Here is a 16,532-nt window from a genome sequence, read left to right as displayed (position 1 = left end):
GTCAGGAAAACTATTAGACGCCTTCATTCATCGCCCCGTACGGCGGCGCGCCGGGGTCCTGGGCCTGTTACCCCAGGATTACACACAGGGGCATGAAGCTGTTTAACACGGAACGTTCCGCGGAGGTCATGTGATAATCGTGCCGTGCGTCTGTTTAGACATATGTAGGACAGACATTTTTCTCTGTTCGTGTCCTCCAGATGCCGGCATAATTATTACAGGGGTTACGGTCGCCACCTCCAGCCGCTGGAAACGCCGCTATTTTAAGGAAGGAATAGAGAGTTTTGCCCATCGGGTTTTCTCATGAAGCTTGGCCACGCTTTTTTACCATAGATACTATGATGAGCTGTCAAAAGGGTTAACCTTTTGAAGAGTCTTGGGGTCAGCTTATTCAAAAAGTGCACATTACTACCAAAAAGCTTAAAGCAATTTGCTCTGGCGGTAATTAAGGGGTTAAAGGAGTCTTTTGGTTTTTAGGTTTTTTTATTGGTAATTTTCAGTAGGTTTTTTGTGTTTTGTTGAGTCCGTTGCGGAGATAAATGCCCTCAGTAGCAAGAAAACAGTACAGATCTGCCGCGCTCTTACCCGGGGCAAATATCGACCACGAGTAAAGTTATCCGCCTCCGCCTTGCGTCCTGTAGCCTGACGTGGAACTTGTCACGGAACGCGACAAACACCATGAAAGAAATGTTACGGGTCTCTCAGCGGGCGGCGATACGGGGGGATTTCACATTAAAAACTAACACAGGCTGCTCGCTATTTATTAAATGTATCAAAGATGGGACTTTTACAGGAAAAACGGATACACATTTATCACAGATTCACGTAGTGAAATAGGGGTTTATTTTCTGGGATTTCAATGATAAATGCAAAATCAATAATTATCAAATTTTTTAGATCAAAATCCTAAATAATAGAATAAAAAAAATCAAAGCTCCTTTGGAGCCCTTAAACGTGGCCGCTGGCCGGGCTTGTTTAGGGTCAGCTTGTTAGGGGCGTTTCAGGGGCAAACGGATGGCTTAACGATGGCCGTTCCCAGTTCCTCGTGCGTCTCGTCTCTCATAGTGAGTGCCGTGCCTTTTCTAACAAACTGCTTGGTGCGTTATTGTGTTTCTTCTCCGGGATGTTAATTCTGCAAACGTTGTTATCCGTTCGAGAACGTCGATATGGGGGTCTTTGGGGTCCGTCCCACATCTGACCATGCCTTTTGTTTTCTTTTAGGATATCTCACGGTCACCATCGAGCCTCTGCCTCCTGTCGTAGTTGGAGACTCTGTGACCCTAAAATGTAATTTTAAGACAGATGGAAGGATGCGAGAGATCGTCTGGTATCGGGTAAGACATTTGAACCGTATTTACATTATAAATATACTGTATGCCCCGACGGAGCCGGTTCCGGGACGGGGTCCCTTTAACGACCAAGCAGTACTTATTTCCGGAGCCTCGGCGTTACGGCAGCCGGTGGCTTCTGTAAGATTGGATTAACCCACTTTTCCCACCGCAGCGATAAAGCCTCCTCTGGATTTCACGGCCCCTCGCGATGCTCCAAATATACGCCCGTGTGTGGCCCACTTTGTGTGTCTTGTGCACGATTGTCACGGCGTTAAGTCCGATTTTGACTTTTTTCCACCGTACCTTTTCTCCGTAAATGTTTGTATTTTGGGCAGTAAATTGCTCTGTTGTGTGTTTGGGCTCTATTTATAAAACTCTCCTACGCCGAGATGTGTTCATCAGCTGTTGTGTACTGTGTACATTTGGACTTTTGCCACAGAGCTGGCTATATATTTGGTATTATGAAATCATTTAAAGCGTTATCGCCCGTAGGAGTCAGATTTATAAGGTAAGTATTTATCATTTAATAAAGTATGCATGGCACAAATGTTCCTCTGCTGGCCAATAACGACGATAAGATGCTAGCCGCCTGTCTGTAGCAGATATGTGTCGGGGAGGGAGCAGTCTTGTTAACCTCAAACATAACACCCCCCCCAAAAAATAGGACTCGATCTCCGTCCCCTGTGCGTTATTATTAATTACAAAATACATTTATTTTGTGTATCTATTATTTTTTTCTCCAAAAATGTAAAAGGATGAGAGATTATTCGTGGAGCCCTGCCACGTGCCTGAACAATCATTCCTAATGCTCTGCTGAGACCTCTGACGTATCCATGTCTCCCGGAGGGGTGGAATAATCCGGCGTACCGGTCGCTTCTTTTCTAAATCTTATGACAGAATCAAGAGGATCTTGTTCACTGACATTCTGGATTCCTTTTAGAATCAAACCAGTTCTGTTTTTTTGGAACGCACTTTATATAGCAGCATGCCGGCCCTCGTTTGGAAGTTTAATAGCCCGCAAAACAATTTTTTGGTCTATTAATACAGGCTACGGAGAGAAAAGTAGCAAAACTAATTATACTCCTTTTTCCCCCTTTTTTTCTGTGAAAAGCATTTTTATACATTGATGCTAAATGTACAGCCGATACCTTTTATTATATCTCTAGAAAATCTCTCATCCCGCCTGTAAATCTCCTTTTATTTGTTGGAATTAACACGTTCTAGACGCAGGATATTTTCTATCGTACGATAAATACCTGCGTGTCCAACCTTCCCGTCCAAGAGGATATGCGTTCCCAATAATATCCGAACGTATAGGCATATAAATAAATAATCGGCTCAATTCATTCCTTATAACAGATAAATAATAGATTCTTCCCCCATATTTATTGCAGTCTGTGAACACACCGTTAAGTAATATTAAAACACTACACAGTGCCGGGGAAAGCGATTGTTCTATAGTCTCCGGGTCTTGTCTATAAATGTAATGCTTGTGTTATGTCCAAAATAAAATATTAATGACACCGAACGAGGATTAAAGTGATGTCTTTGTGTTTGCGCATGCTGAATTATTTACCCAGATTTTCTGTACTACCGACGTTTGTACATTCTTTGGGAAAACACGCACTCGCACACATGCACACACGCACACACGCACAGATACATACACGCTCACACACCCCCACATGCACACACGCACACACTTGCCTTTTTCTTGGCAATTTAGATAAAATAATTTTTCTTAAGCCGTAATCGCTCTTGTGTTCCACCAATAATCCCCCCGCCACCGTCTGCGGTTCTAATCTCTCAATCCCACATCCTTCCGTATTAATATTTTTAGCGCAGTCGCTCCGTTTTACCGTTGCCACGGATTTGAGTCTTAGTTGTAGATAATTTGAAAGAAAACGTTTTGTATTTTAGCCTAAAAACGTTGCCGTTTGTGAACCCGGTTGTATTTTATGCTTAAGAAGAAATAATATAGATTTTTTTTATGCACTTATGGCAAACGAGTGATTGCAAGCCTGTGGATACTTAGAATGATTTATTTGTATTCCTTTACCAATATAAGGGATTATTTGCCCCTCTCAGAGGTAAATGTGCCCTCCGCATGGACCGGTCCGAGCGTGTAGTGTCTTCTTACTGAATCCTATAAAAGTCCAGTATGGTTAGTGTGTGCGCCGCACAGTAACTCTCTGGGGGTTGGTTTGTTTTCTTCCCGGGGAGGGATAAGTACGTTATTTTCCTTTGCCCTAGTAGTGAGGGAGGCGGGCTGCCATTTTTTTCTGAAAAGTAATCCCCCTGGTAATTAAACTCGGCTGCATGGAGAAAAATATTATTTCAGGGGTCGCTGATCGTAGAGCTTAATGTGAACTGACATCCGTATGAAATAAAGTATCACCCGGCACTGTGCGAGAGCGTGTGCGGAACATCCACGGCTTGGTGACGGGCAGCGTGTGCCGGGAATGGCGATCTCATGGGTTTGGTTTGGTGCCCATGTGCAATGTGGCATAGGGGAGTACCTTATTACTAAATGTGAAAAGAGCATCGCTGGAGCAAGCTCGCTCGGGTCTGAAGTGAGGACATGTCACATGGCAGAGTGCTTTCTCTATATGAATGCTTATGATCACACCCTTGCTGCCGGTCTCTTCTCTATATGAATGCTTATAATCACACACTTGCTGCAGGTGTGCTCGGTGCTTTGCTGCTCCGGCGTTACTGGCTGAGTAGATCTCCCGATATCTCCACTCTGTGCTTTCTCTCTCTGGGAGGAAAATTTCAGCTTCGCATTAATAAATTGAATGTCACATTAACAATTTGATGTCACTTTCGCACCAGCGTACCCAATGAAGCGTAGTAACATCACTTTAACAAATTAAATGGGGCATACCACCGGTGCTTTAATAAATTGAGTGAAGTGCGGTGACATTGCAGCATGCGCGGAGACCGTATTCACCCCCCCCACCCTCAACATTTGCTCTGGAAGCTCGCATCCTTGACACCACGATGGCGATTAATATGTATGATGCACCGAGGAACCCTGATAATCACTGAAATGTGCTTTTGGTGCATAAACAGGGTTTATTCCAAATCTCCTGCATTTTCCTCTTTGGCCCCCAAACCCCTGATACCCCCTCTCTCCTCCCCTGATACCCCCTCTCTCCTCCCCTGATACCCCCTCTCTCCTCCCCTGGTGCCCCTCTTTTCTAGGAGGTCAGAATGTTTGCTGGGTATGAGGGGATCGCAGGGTTCTGCTGCCCTAAAAGCCCCGATAATGTGTATAGAAGCAGCTGGTTGTACTCCAGTCCATAGACCCTTAGCACCGGTTTGCCGATCTGGAGTCTTGGCCCTGCTGCTGTGATTTTTGGCCGGATCCACCGGCGCCCGGTAGGTTAGGCTGCTCTTTGGGTTTTATTTACGGCTGGCGGATTGGGGGTTGGCTGTGGATCTGGGGCTCCCCGCCGACGCTCTATTGTCTCTGTCCTTTTCCGTTCGCAGCTCTGGGGACATCTGCCTCGCTCAGTGCACACAATACAGGAAACTCTGCCACGCTGAACACGCTCGAACAGCATCCAGCGCAGCCTCCGGCCGGGAGAGGTTGCCATGGCGACTTCTTTTTAAGTCCTGTCTGAATCTCCCAGGGTAAAGGTCCGTGTTTTACTCAATAGCAGAGACCGTAGGAACAGGTGGGGAGGGAGCCAAGACGAGATCCTCAAACTGCCAGTAAAACGGAACTCGAGATCAGGAAATTAAAGATCTGGGATTGTTTTATTTTTAAAAACCTCCATAGAGGCTCCTCTGTGTCAATCTGTGATCTTTTTAATAAATAGTTTTTATCCCTGCCGGCTCCTGCTGCACCCAGCTTCTCCATGTGGATTTCATTTTTTTTCCACATATAAGCAAAGGCTTTGGGAAGTATAGATTTGTATCTACAGATTAACTCCCCAAATATCTGGATAATCGACTGGTGCTGAACCCGGCAGGGTCTGCCAAGAGTCTACCTGAAAATCACTGACTGGTTTGTTTTGTGCTGTGCTCAGTACGCAGATCTGGGTTTCAATGAAAAGGAATCTGTTTATGTGAACGTACACACCAAATCCGCTTGCAGAGGCAGTCTGTCACTAGGGGTCCGGCAACCTGATCGCTGCAAGCAGTAGAATGTTATTTGTGGGACCAGCGACAAATCGATTTATATTTGGTGCATGAAAGATTTCTCCTTAATGGTAAATAACGGCTTGCATGGAACCATTTCGATCCTGCAACCAGTCTGATCGGCATTTCCCATTCAAAGAAATAAATGTGTAAAAAGGAATGCACCTGTCACTACGCTAATTTCCTAGTCACGCCGCAAACCAGTGGCATCTTTCTACAACCTATAAACATCCCCAGGATGTGTCCCATCCACTGGGGTTTCCCTGAAGCATTGCATTGGAAGACACTTGTTCAAGGTCTTGTTAGCCCGCGCGTTCTGCTTCTTGCCTTGTTGAGCTCTCTCTCTCCTGTTCGTCATTCCTTTACATGTCTGCTGTTTCTCTTCATCCTGTGCTTTGTGCATCAGTGTCATTTCTATCTCACTGCATCTGCCGGTATCACCGGCCTGTCTGATGTCGGCCACGCGACTTTACTCGCCTGTGAAACCGTAAAAAAAAAAAAAAGAGTAAACTGCTTTCCTGACTGAGGAAATTCTCTGCTTAAACATTGTGTGAAAACACGTAGGAAAGTGGAGGCGTCGGTGACAAAAGGTATTTGGCCAGGGTCCCGTACAGTTGGTATTCAGTGCTTTTTCCGTGGAATGGAGAACTTTATCAATAGAGGGGCCATTTCTGACGCCAAATATATAACCAAATGTGCGCTTCTTTCTAAAATTAAAAAAAGAAAAAAAAAATCACAAAATAGAGACATGTTTCTTTTAAGTGAGCGACACACATGATGTAGAGCAGGGAGAGCAGGTGACAATTGGCAGGAAGTGAGTGGAGTTAAATAGTAGTCCTGCTCCTCTGAGAATAAACCCGCCCCCGAGGACCAGCAATCCTCTCACGCCCAGCACCTCATGGTCAAAGCCAAGCATGAAACCAATTGCTTAATGTTTTGTCAGAAAAGTACTGAAGCTGCCTCTGTACAGAGCCCCATCGCTGCACGTTGTTTTAGCGTTGCCGGTATTTAAATATCCCTATCCTAATATTTTTAAATATTTAAAAAGTGGGGGGAAAAAATGCCCTTCTGCGTTTGAACGATGAAAACATCAGAGCTGCAGAGACCTTCAAAACCTCAAACAATTAACATTGTGATCCCAGATTTAAATGTATTGGCTTTCAAGTTCCGGTTTGTATAGTTTAATTTTTTTAGGTGTTTTTTTTTTTGTGGAGGGGTAGGAATATCACGGTAGAAAAAAGCTTGGATTATAATATTTTAAAATATTGTTCTGCAAAGCATCCTGGGATATAACACCAGCCTTCATTTCCCATGTTAAATGAGCGACGGGATGCCGCGAAGCTTTGATATTCGCAGTTAAGAAGCCGTCTCAGAATAAACAAACCCTCGGGTAAATAAAGATGAGTTTGTGTGTTTATTTGCTTATCCTTATTGTTGCTCACACACCGAAGTCACCTTCTGCAAACGTTCAGGAAACAGTACGAATGAATTAAACATGCGCGGCGCTGGGCGAAGTTCAACTGCTGTTTTTGTAACTTGGCTGCCAATTAGAGACGGGTCTCGGTCACTTGCTGAACCCCAGCAGCTTGTTTAAATTTCTTTAAAACTTTGTGCGCTTTGCCGTGTCCATGCGTGATAAATAGGGATTGCGCATGAATGCCATTCCAGACCCCCGACTACCGCCTGGCGCGTGGCTGCAGACCATCGGAGACCGAGCAGAACACCTCGGCTTTCGGCAGAACATGTTCCAAGCGCCAGTAAAGTCTTCCCGGCTGTTCCTCCCCACCACAGCTGAGAACATCTGGAAACCACGGCGGAGAACGTGGCACGGACTCGTCTTACGTGTCCCTCGGTTTATTCGTTGTGATTGACACGTGAAACGAAATGCCACACAGTGTTGGAGTAGGGTTGTGTGTTCATGGGGCGTCCGGGTCAGTGTTTGCTGTGGATCACACCTCATTCTTTCTCTGCAGGCTGAATTGGGTTGTTTCCGACGTTGGTAAATATCATGCCCCCAGACTGAAAAAAAAAAACTATAGAGGAAATGTATGTACGGGAAATAACAGACGGAAGCTAAAATTACTTCTAAAATTTACTCTGGGGATCATTCACCAGCCGTTAATCGTAGAAGTTAATCGTGTTTATTATCTGGACCTTATTGGTGGTTCCCAGACTCTGTCGTAGAGTTAATATTCCTGCAACAACTCCTCCGATCGGCCAGGCTGCGGACCTCCAGAAATGAGTGTGTGGATATCTCGGCCAGCTTTTTCTCGATGGGTTCCCCCATCTAAGGTCCGATCAAGAAGAACATTGGGCGTGTGTACTGTGCCGTGGAGCCCCTTGGTGCAAACGCTGGCCAGCAGGAAGCTGATGCATCCAGAACCGCATCGGACCTGATAGAAGATGAGGGAGTCGCTAAAAGCAGGAGTATGTATCAAGAAGGAGAATTCACGGCCAGAAGAGCTCACAGTCTGGTTTGAATTAAGAGCCTTTATCAGCTGGAGGTAACTGGCCGCATTGTGACTACTCTTGGATTACATTATGGGACCGATGCGTTGTATGGAGAGAAAACCCCCAACCTTTGTGGGGCTGCCAAGGGACTTCTGTAATTCTTTACGATAATAACTGACAGGACGTTGCTGCGCATGACGATGGAGCTGCTCAGCTGTTGCGTACGTTGCAGGTCTGTCTGTGCGCATCCAGATGTATTCTATGTACAGATATCATTAGGTATTGTTTGGATTTTCTGCAAATCGCTGTTATTTATACTCTGTTCTCTGGAGCCACGCCGGGGAGATTTGCCCATTACTCTTCATTTGCCAGGACATTTTTTTTCTACGTATGTATTACAATAACTCAATATTATTTAACCTCTTCTGCGGAACGAGGTCACTAATGTAATATCAGGCTGATTTTGTTTGCCGTGAAGAAAACAAACCATTAGTAATTCATCTTTTATCCGAGACCTTTTAACGTCGGGGAATATTTAGCAGCTGGTTCTCCGACGAACTCCGAAATCCTGAAAGAATCACTGCAGTCATTCGATACGTTGGGGACTACAATTCCCACAATCCCCAATGACCATTGCTTGCCATCCCATGCCAACAAGTGGTGTTTTTCCAATGCTATTAACCCCAAACTATTCCTAGCTTTTGTTGTAGTTTAATAAGTCCTAGAGACAGGATCCGCCTATTCAGCGCCCGATTGCAGGGCGCCACCTATTCTCACATTGGCTTCTTTTGATGACCTTTTCGGATCTTTTTTTTTTATTAAACACCCGAGGATACCTGCCTACCCCCCGTCGTTCATCCAGACGCAGAATACTTCTTTGGGGTTCCGCGATGCGGGTTAGCAGACCGTTGTGCGTAACGTGATTCTCCCAGATTGTAATGGAGCGACGGAGCCGGTAGTCAGGGCAGGAGGATGGGTATTTAATTGTGTTAGAAAAATTAAGTATCTCTACTGTTCTTCAACATCGTGCAGGCTTTGTCACTGATAAATCGCATCTATTGTCTCTTTTTAATTGCGCTCCAACCTGTGACGGATCTCCATGAGCAGAAAGTCGGTTTCAACAAAATCACTTTTGCAAATAAGCAAACCGCCGGAGAGCGAGCGATTCCACGCAGTCCGCTTCTCTGTAACGTTCTACACGTCTTACAAACCAACCTAAAAAATATAGGGTTTTTTTTTATTATACCGCATATTTTTACATATTTTGCAAAAATATGAATTTACAGCCATGTATCCAAACAGGAAAATATTAACGTTTAACTGCCTGCGTGCCAGAGGGGCGCCTTACAAGTTTGGTGCCGAGACGTAAATCTATAGCGTCAAAGTGGAGAACGAAGAACTGTTTTCATTTTGATGATAAAGCGGGCTCCGGACCTCATGTCTTCCTCCTTAATACGCACGCGGGGTGATAAAGCAGGGAGAGTTGGCTTCCCGTGCCGCCAATATCTGCACCTCGTAATGCCTCGCTCTGTACCAGAAATTCATCTCATGATTTCATTTGTATCTGAGGGAGGAAGAGAAGAAAGAGCCGGCTCTGGGTGCAGCCTGCACTATCCATCCATCCATCATCTCTCTCTCCCTGCCTGCCACCGGCAGATGATTTGATGCACTGCTAACATTTCTGAAAATTACACATCATTTCTCGCTACAAAAGCGCCCATCTTCAGTAGTGTGATATTTCTTTGTCCGTGGCGGTAATTTGAAGGCATTCCTCTAGGTGCAGGTCAGGTTAGACCACGTGAGATGCCAAGAGCGGGCAGAGAAGGAGCCGGCGTTCCCAGCATATCTGACGGGGTGAACAGAAACAACATTTTTTATTTTAAGAGCAGAATAAGCCGTGATTTGCAGGGTGTAGGAGGCGGACGCCGCTGCAGATACGGACGTTCTGCTGTATTTTACGCACACGCAGAAGATTATCGCAGATAAGAAACACTTGACCCACTTACTTTGCCCATATGGTCTCTTTTCGCTGTGTTGGACTCCGATTCCCATCAATGTGAAACCATTGCCTGGCTTTTCCCATAACAGTTTCTGACTGCCGGGTTTTGAAATGCATCGGGAGCCGTGGGGTTTTATTTGGCCGCGGTTTCTCTTGAGACCCAAACTATTTGTCGTAGGTTATTTTGGAAATCAGAGGAGACTGAATAATGATCTCTAAAAACAAATCACTGATTCTCCCCGTCATGTTATGGAGTGAATAATGAAGATCGCATTTATCAAACGCTTTAAAAAATGCTATTTTCCAGAAACTATCAGACTTAACATCGCTCCTGAGAAGGCAGAGATAAAGCTGGTGTTCTTTCTGCATTTAGTGAGAGCGTTAACAATAATTGATATATATGATCTGTCTGTAGGAAGCTGACTCTGTCCCGTATCTCTCTATAGAGCATATAGAGATAGAGTATACAGGGATGCTGCTCCTATATTGATTATGATGTTAATCTTGAAGACATTCACAGGAGGAGAGTCAGTACTGAAAAACACAACGTGTCAGCGCAGCACTGCTGTATTTCTTCACTGAAATTGAGAAAATATTTGCCGTTGATTGTGGGAGATGCGATTTATGAATGCCATTGGGGGTTCACGATAATTCTCTCACACGCTGGGAATGTTACAGGGGTTCTATGTTCAAGCATGTTCTGAAGCATACTGGCGAGGGGTATGTTGGGGATATTTGCTCTTGACTCATTCTGTTACGTGCCGGGGAGGGATACCTGGCCTTTGCCCATTCTATAACGTGCTGGGAGGGGGATACGCTGGGGATATTTGGTCTTCCCCCAATTCTGTAACGTGGGGGATCCCTGGTCGTACCCCATTCTGTGACATGCTTGAAAGGGATGGGTTGAGGATACCCGGTCTTTGTCCGTTTTGTAAGATATTGAGGAGAGATAAGTTGGGGTTATCTGGTTTTGGTTCATGCTGAGAAGGCATACGTTGGGGAAACCTGGTCTTGGTCCATTCTGCGACATGCTTGAGTGGGGGTACATTGGGAATACCTGGTCTTGGCCCATTCTGTGACATGCTTGAGAGGGGGTACATTGGGAATACCTGGTCTTGGCCCATTCTGTGACATGCTTGAGTGGGGGTACATTGGGAATACCTGGTCTTGACCCATTCTGTGACATGCTTGAGTGGGGGTACATTTTGAATACCTGGTCTTGGCCCATTCTGTGACATGCTTGAGTGGGGGTACATTGGGAATACCTGGTCTTGGCCCATTCTGTGACATGCTTGAGAGGGGTATGTTGGGGATACCTGGTCTTGGCCCATTCTGTGACATGCTTGAGTGGGGGTACATTGGGAATACCTGGTCTTGGCCCATTCTGTGACATGCTTGAGTGGGGGTACATTGGCAATACCTGGTCTTGGCCCATTCTGTGACATGCTTGAGGGGGGGTACATTGGGAATACCTGGTCTTGGCCCATTCTGTGACATGCTTGAGGGGGGTACATTGGGAATACCTGGTCTTGGCCCATTCTGTGACATGCTTGAGTGGGGGTACTTTGGGAATACCTGGTCTTGGCCCATTTTGTGACATGCTTGAGAGGGGTACATTTGTGATGCCTGGTCTTGGCCCATTCTGTGACATGCTTGAGTGGGGGTACATTTGTGATGCCTGGTCTTGGCCCATTCTGTGACATGCTTGAGTGGGGGTACATTGGGAATACCTGGTCTTGGCCCATTCTGTGACATGCTTGAGAGGGGTATGTTGGGGATACCTGGTCTTGGCCCATTCTGTGACATGCTTGAGAGGGGTACATTTGTGATGCCTGGTCTTGGCCCATTCTGTGACATGCTTGAGTGGGGGTACATTGAGAATACCTGGTCTTGGCCCATTCTGTGACATGCTTGAGTGGGGGTACATTGAGAATACCTGGTCTTGGCCCATTCTGTGACATGCTTGAGAGGGGTATGTTGGGGATACCTGGTCTTGGCCCATCCTGTGACATGCTTGAGAGGGGTACATTTGTGATGCCTGGTCTTGGCCCATTCTGTGACATGCTTGAGTGGGGGTACATTGAGAATACCTGGTCTTGGCCCATTCTGTGACATGCTTGAGTGGGGGTACATTGAGAATACCTGGTCTTGGCCCATTCTGTGACATGCTTGAGAGGGGTATGTTGGGGATACCTGGTCTTGGCCCATTCTGCTGGGAAAGGGTATGCTGGGGATGATGTGTCCTGGCTCATTCTTTGAAATCTGTTTTATTCCAGTTCCCCTCCTTGCCGTTCAGATCATTCCGGAGGTTTGTTCAAGCAGATCAATAGATAGTAATATGAGAAAAAAAAATAGAGCCGTAAACAATGACAGAATCAATAGGGAAAAAAAGTATTGAGGATAATTAACCCATCAGCTGCTGAAGGCTGGGATACATGTTGTAATGATTTTATTAGTTGACACTAAATTTAACGGGGCATGGTCTCCCAAGACTGAAGACAACCATTTGCAAATCCTGAGTCAAGAAAGGTGAGGTTAATAGGAGTTTGGGGACAGAATCCACTGACATTGACTCCAGATGAGTCATTATTTATTTATTATTATTATCTTTCCCCCTTGAAAAATAAACTGCGCATCAGGAAACTTTAAGCTTGATGGTCAATCGATGATCGTAAACCCAGGAGTAAATCAAGGTGATTGATTATCTTTCATTAAAAAAAAGACTAGTGTTCTATAGTAAGCTTGACTTTATATAGAACTGGGTTCCCGTAACATGCATAAACTCATTGTACGCTGTCCCTATATCATTATATAATCTTATATGAAGATCCTAAACCCGCTGACTACATCTGGTTTCTTCTGCCCCTCATATTCTAGCTTCGTATCTCCTCTCAGGAGCAGGACATCCTTAATCTTTATTATTATTAGATATTGTTTTATATATATATATATATATATATATGTGTATATAGCACCATCATATTCTGCAGCCGTGCACAATGGGTACGAACAGTGTCGTTGTGTTCTTGTGTGAGTGCCGGCTCTGAGTGTTGAGTAGTGTAGTTGTGTGTATTTGTGGGTCTGTGGATGCTGTGAGATTTCTGAGTGTCTGTCGTGCATTTTATGTATTTATGTTTCATGTAACTAAGCCGAGCTGTGAAGTATTTTATGTGCGTTTGCGGATGTTCGGCCCCCCGATAAGTCTCTGCCCAATTGGGTTTGACGCTCCTGGACTGGAGGGTAAATCCTCCCTGAATCGGGAAAAGTATTTCAGGCGGCTCGTATGTTTTTTGTAGTTGATGTTACTGTTCATTTAAATGCAGCCCGCGGAGTGTATGAAGTAGGTCAGGGAGTTTGGGCCGATCTTACGGCATACGCTGAACGTCACCCAGAAATATAACCCGTGTGCACTTTTACTTAGAATAACCTCAGGAAGACTTCTTTCCTGCACCAGCATACAGTCAGTATGTGACTTTCCTAATATGTTTATTAATATAGTTTGACCTGCCTGATAGTATGCTAGGGGTATTTATGGCCCTTACCAGCCCTACTTCTGTCGCCTGCTCAGAACTAAAAAGAGTTCTAAACCCAGCAGGCACATCATGAATATGTGCTGATCCGCTTTAGAAAGTTTGTAGCTATTGAGCTGTTGTTGAACTACAAATCTTTTATTCCCCCAAACTGAAGACGTTTACCCCTGGCTACCTGGTTCATCCTTGGATCGAGAATAGGAAGGTTGGGTAGAAGAGTTGAACTTGATGGACTTCGGTCGTTTTTCAACCTTATGAACTGTGTAACTATGTAAATTATAACACCGGGGCTTCTGGACTTCACTTATTTTCCTGTGGGCCCTTCTGAGCCATTTATACTATAATTCCCAACAATACATACGATGTGTCAAACTGCCCAAAACCCATACCATTTCTACTCAATTCTGTAGGGAAAAGGCTGGAGGGGGGTCTTTCCTCCTCCCGAATGACAGTGAGAGACACTCGAACACCAAGACATTCATTCGACGACTCGGTCTTTCCCTTGGTAGATTATAAAGGGTCGGGGGGGGGGAATCGGGTGCAATTAAAAAGGTCCATTCCTAGAAGAAAAAAATAAGAATGGTTTCATCTTTAGTCTATGTCTTTCTAAGAAGCAGGAGTGCGAGCGCAGTGACATGATGACAAACAGGATTTACATCTGAACTGAACACCTCGAGGTACAATAATAAAAAGGTGAGATCAAGGTGAGGGAAAAAGATTCAGGAAAGCAAAGGGACACCGAGAAAGGGCAGAAATAACCGTATGAGAGACGGAACCGCGGAGATCCGTACAGATTAGGAGCGGACCCCGAGGCACCGCGAGCGGACATGCATTATTTATCAGGCGTTCACCAAATCCCATTCTCTGCAAAAGAAATAAATGATCGGAGAATTTCTCGCTGCGCTGAGATATCCAACGCCTTTTCGTCCTCTGTACCCAGGGCCACCGTTTTTGTTATAACCCCCGTGCCTTTCTCGGCCATCTCCGTGCCATGTCGCGGCTGAATGTCGCGCAGAGGCCGCCGTGAGTGATAATTTGCTCTCCGAAAGCCTATTTGGGGAGCTTGAGTTTTGACAGAGACAGCTGGTGTCATAAATTGCCTTGTCTCATTTGGTTACTATACGGTGGCAGGCAGCGCCGATTTGACGGGGTCTTCGGAGAACGCTTAAAACCTATTAGACCTTCGGAGCTAAGAGTTTGCAGAATTGCATCGAAGGAACAAGGGAGGAAAAGCAGCCGAATCAGCGGCCAGCGCTGGATAATGCGAACGGAGAACTATTTTATTGCTACCTCCGAGATTTAGCCTGTCATAACAACTGGAACTCCAAGAACTCAATTCCGGTATCGCTGAGCTTGGGGACGGCTTTAACACTTTGTGTGCTAGAGGGGAATGTCTGGTGACGGCCCTGGACACTTTGTGTCCCTTGTGCTATAATTAACCTCACAACGGACTTCTTTTTTGGTAATACCGGTGCTTTTATTACAGGGATATATTAGAAAGGTGCACGTGAAAGAAGGATTTGAATAAAATCCTTGTAGGACCTACGTTAGGGCAGCAAAGAATAGATCCCTTCACCATTGATGAGCATTTCCCTTGATTGTTACACTCCTTAAAACAGTAATAACCTCCATGCTTTTCAGTGCCTTCTGATCTCCCCCCCCCCCCCAATAAAATGCAAGGTGATTTTATAACATTTTCAATTTTCTAAGACTGTCCTGCCAGATCAGCAGATGAGTTTTCGGAGGTCTGTGGGGGAAGCATTTTTCCGTTGCTCCCTCCACTTCCTGTTCTTTTTGCTTCAGCTGCATCCACATCATCGCAGATATGGAATTAGGTCACAATAAGCGATTACATGTATAAATGTGTGTGTGAAAGCGGCTAAAGTATCCATTCGTATATGTAAATCATCGAGACGTGTGCCAGCCTCTATATAATAAGAAAAGACCGTTGGCTCCTGCGTAATACTTTAGCCTCTGGGGGGGGAAGAAGTACTTAGTGGAAATTTAACCAAAAATTGATTAGAAATCAATGAGCAGAAAAAAATAACTCTTTTTCCTTAATAGTGTAATGGGAAGCTCTCAATAGTTCATTAGTAGCAGAGTTAAAGCTAATGGCAGTAGGGGGACCGCTTTTTACCAGCTCAGACGATCTGCTGGCACAGGCAACGCTCGATGTGTAAAGAAAACGAACTTAAAGACCGGTAGGAAAATCCCCTCGGTGTCCCGTTATTACCGCAGATCCCCAGCCCCGAGCCGGAGTGGCATATCAAGTTGATGACAAGTATTTTTGTTAGTAATTGTTTGGTTGGGAGGGCGAGCGGTAACAATGTGTCCTTGAAAGTGCTGCGTTCTCAGCTTTTACCGCGAACGAGGGTAGGACGCGGCACGGCACAGGCGCTTCGTTTTTAGGTAGGAGACTTGGATGAAAGTAATGTGCGCTTGATTGGTCTCTGCTGGGACTTGCTCAGAAATAAGAGGTGAGGCGGGGGTTTGCTGCAAGGACTACGCGGCAGAAACGCAGGAGGTCCCCTGTGATTGTGCTCGGTAAAGAGTTGGATGGCGGAAAAGAGGTCACCGCGTGTTTTACAAAGGAAGGAATAAATAGGATCCTGCGATGGAAGCGGTGAAACCGCGCTGCTTGCTTTTCTTGATTCAGTTATTTAGCTTCATTAAAAGCCAGATTCCCGCTTATGCCGGAAGTTATCCAAAGTTTTGGTGCTACCGGTGACATAAAGTGTCTGTCTCTAGTGTCACTATCAACGGTGATGGCAGCTTCAACGAAACAGCGATAACGAGTAGAGCCCATAACTAGATCGTATCACAGCCTGAGGGGCGAAAATAATCTGCCAAAAGAACCGGTTTTGGGCAGAAAGGATGACAGGAACCAGTTCTTGGGCTGGTGACATAGTTAAGGTCCGTGCCGGAGACCAAGGCAGGCAGTATGGAAGCTGAGGTCAACGCAGGCAGCAGGCAAGATACTGACGCAGTTTCATAAAGGCAAGAAAAGCGATTACTGAATGAGAAACGGGTAATAAATAACCCGACGCTCGCGCGCTCCTTTTTGGCTGAATG

The 16,532-nt window shown here is 45.4% G+C and overlaps 1 protein-coding gene across 1 annotated transcript in view; it reads left to right on the top strand.

Moving 5' to 3' along the window:
• Nucleotides 1–1,220: 1,220 nt before the first annotated feature.
• The window catches only part of LOC149275689 (immunoglobulin superfamily member 21-like), a 79,727-nt gene continuing 64,415 nt past the window's right edge, over nucleotides 1,221–16,532 (top strand). Inside the window, exon 1 of the mRNA XM_089504475.1 lies at nucleotides 1,221–1,334. Within this exon, the coding sequence (XP_089360601.1) occupies nucleotides 1,311–1,334 (24 nt within the window). The 5' untranslated portion in view covers nucleotides 1,221–1,310. The remainder of the gene's footprint in view (nucleotides 1,335–16,532) is intronic.

Source organism: Sceloporus occidentalis, unplaced genomic scaffold (assembly GCF_023333645.1).
Source record: "Sceloporus occidentalis isolate IW3139 unplaced genomic scaffold, rSceOcc1.0.p SCAF_271, whole genome shotgun sequence".
NCBI lineage: Eukaryota > Metazoa > Chordata > Lepidosauria > Squamata > Phrynosomatidae > Sceloporus > Sceloporus occidentalis.
This window is presented reverse-complemented; position numbering and strand designations above follow the sequence as displayed.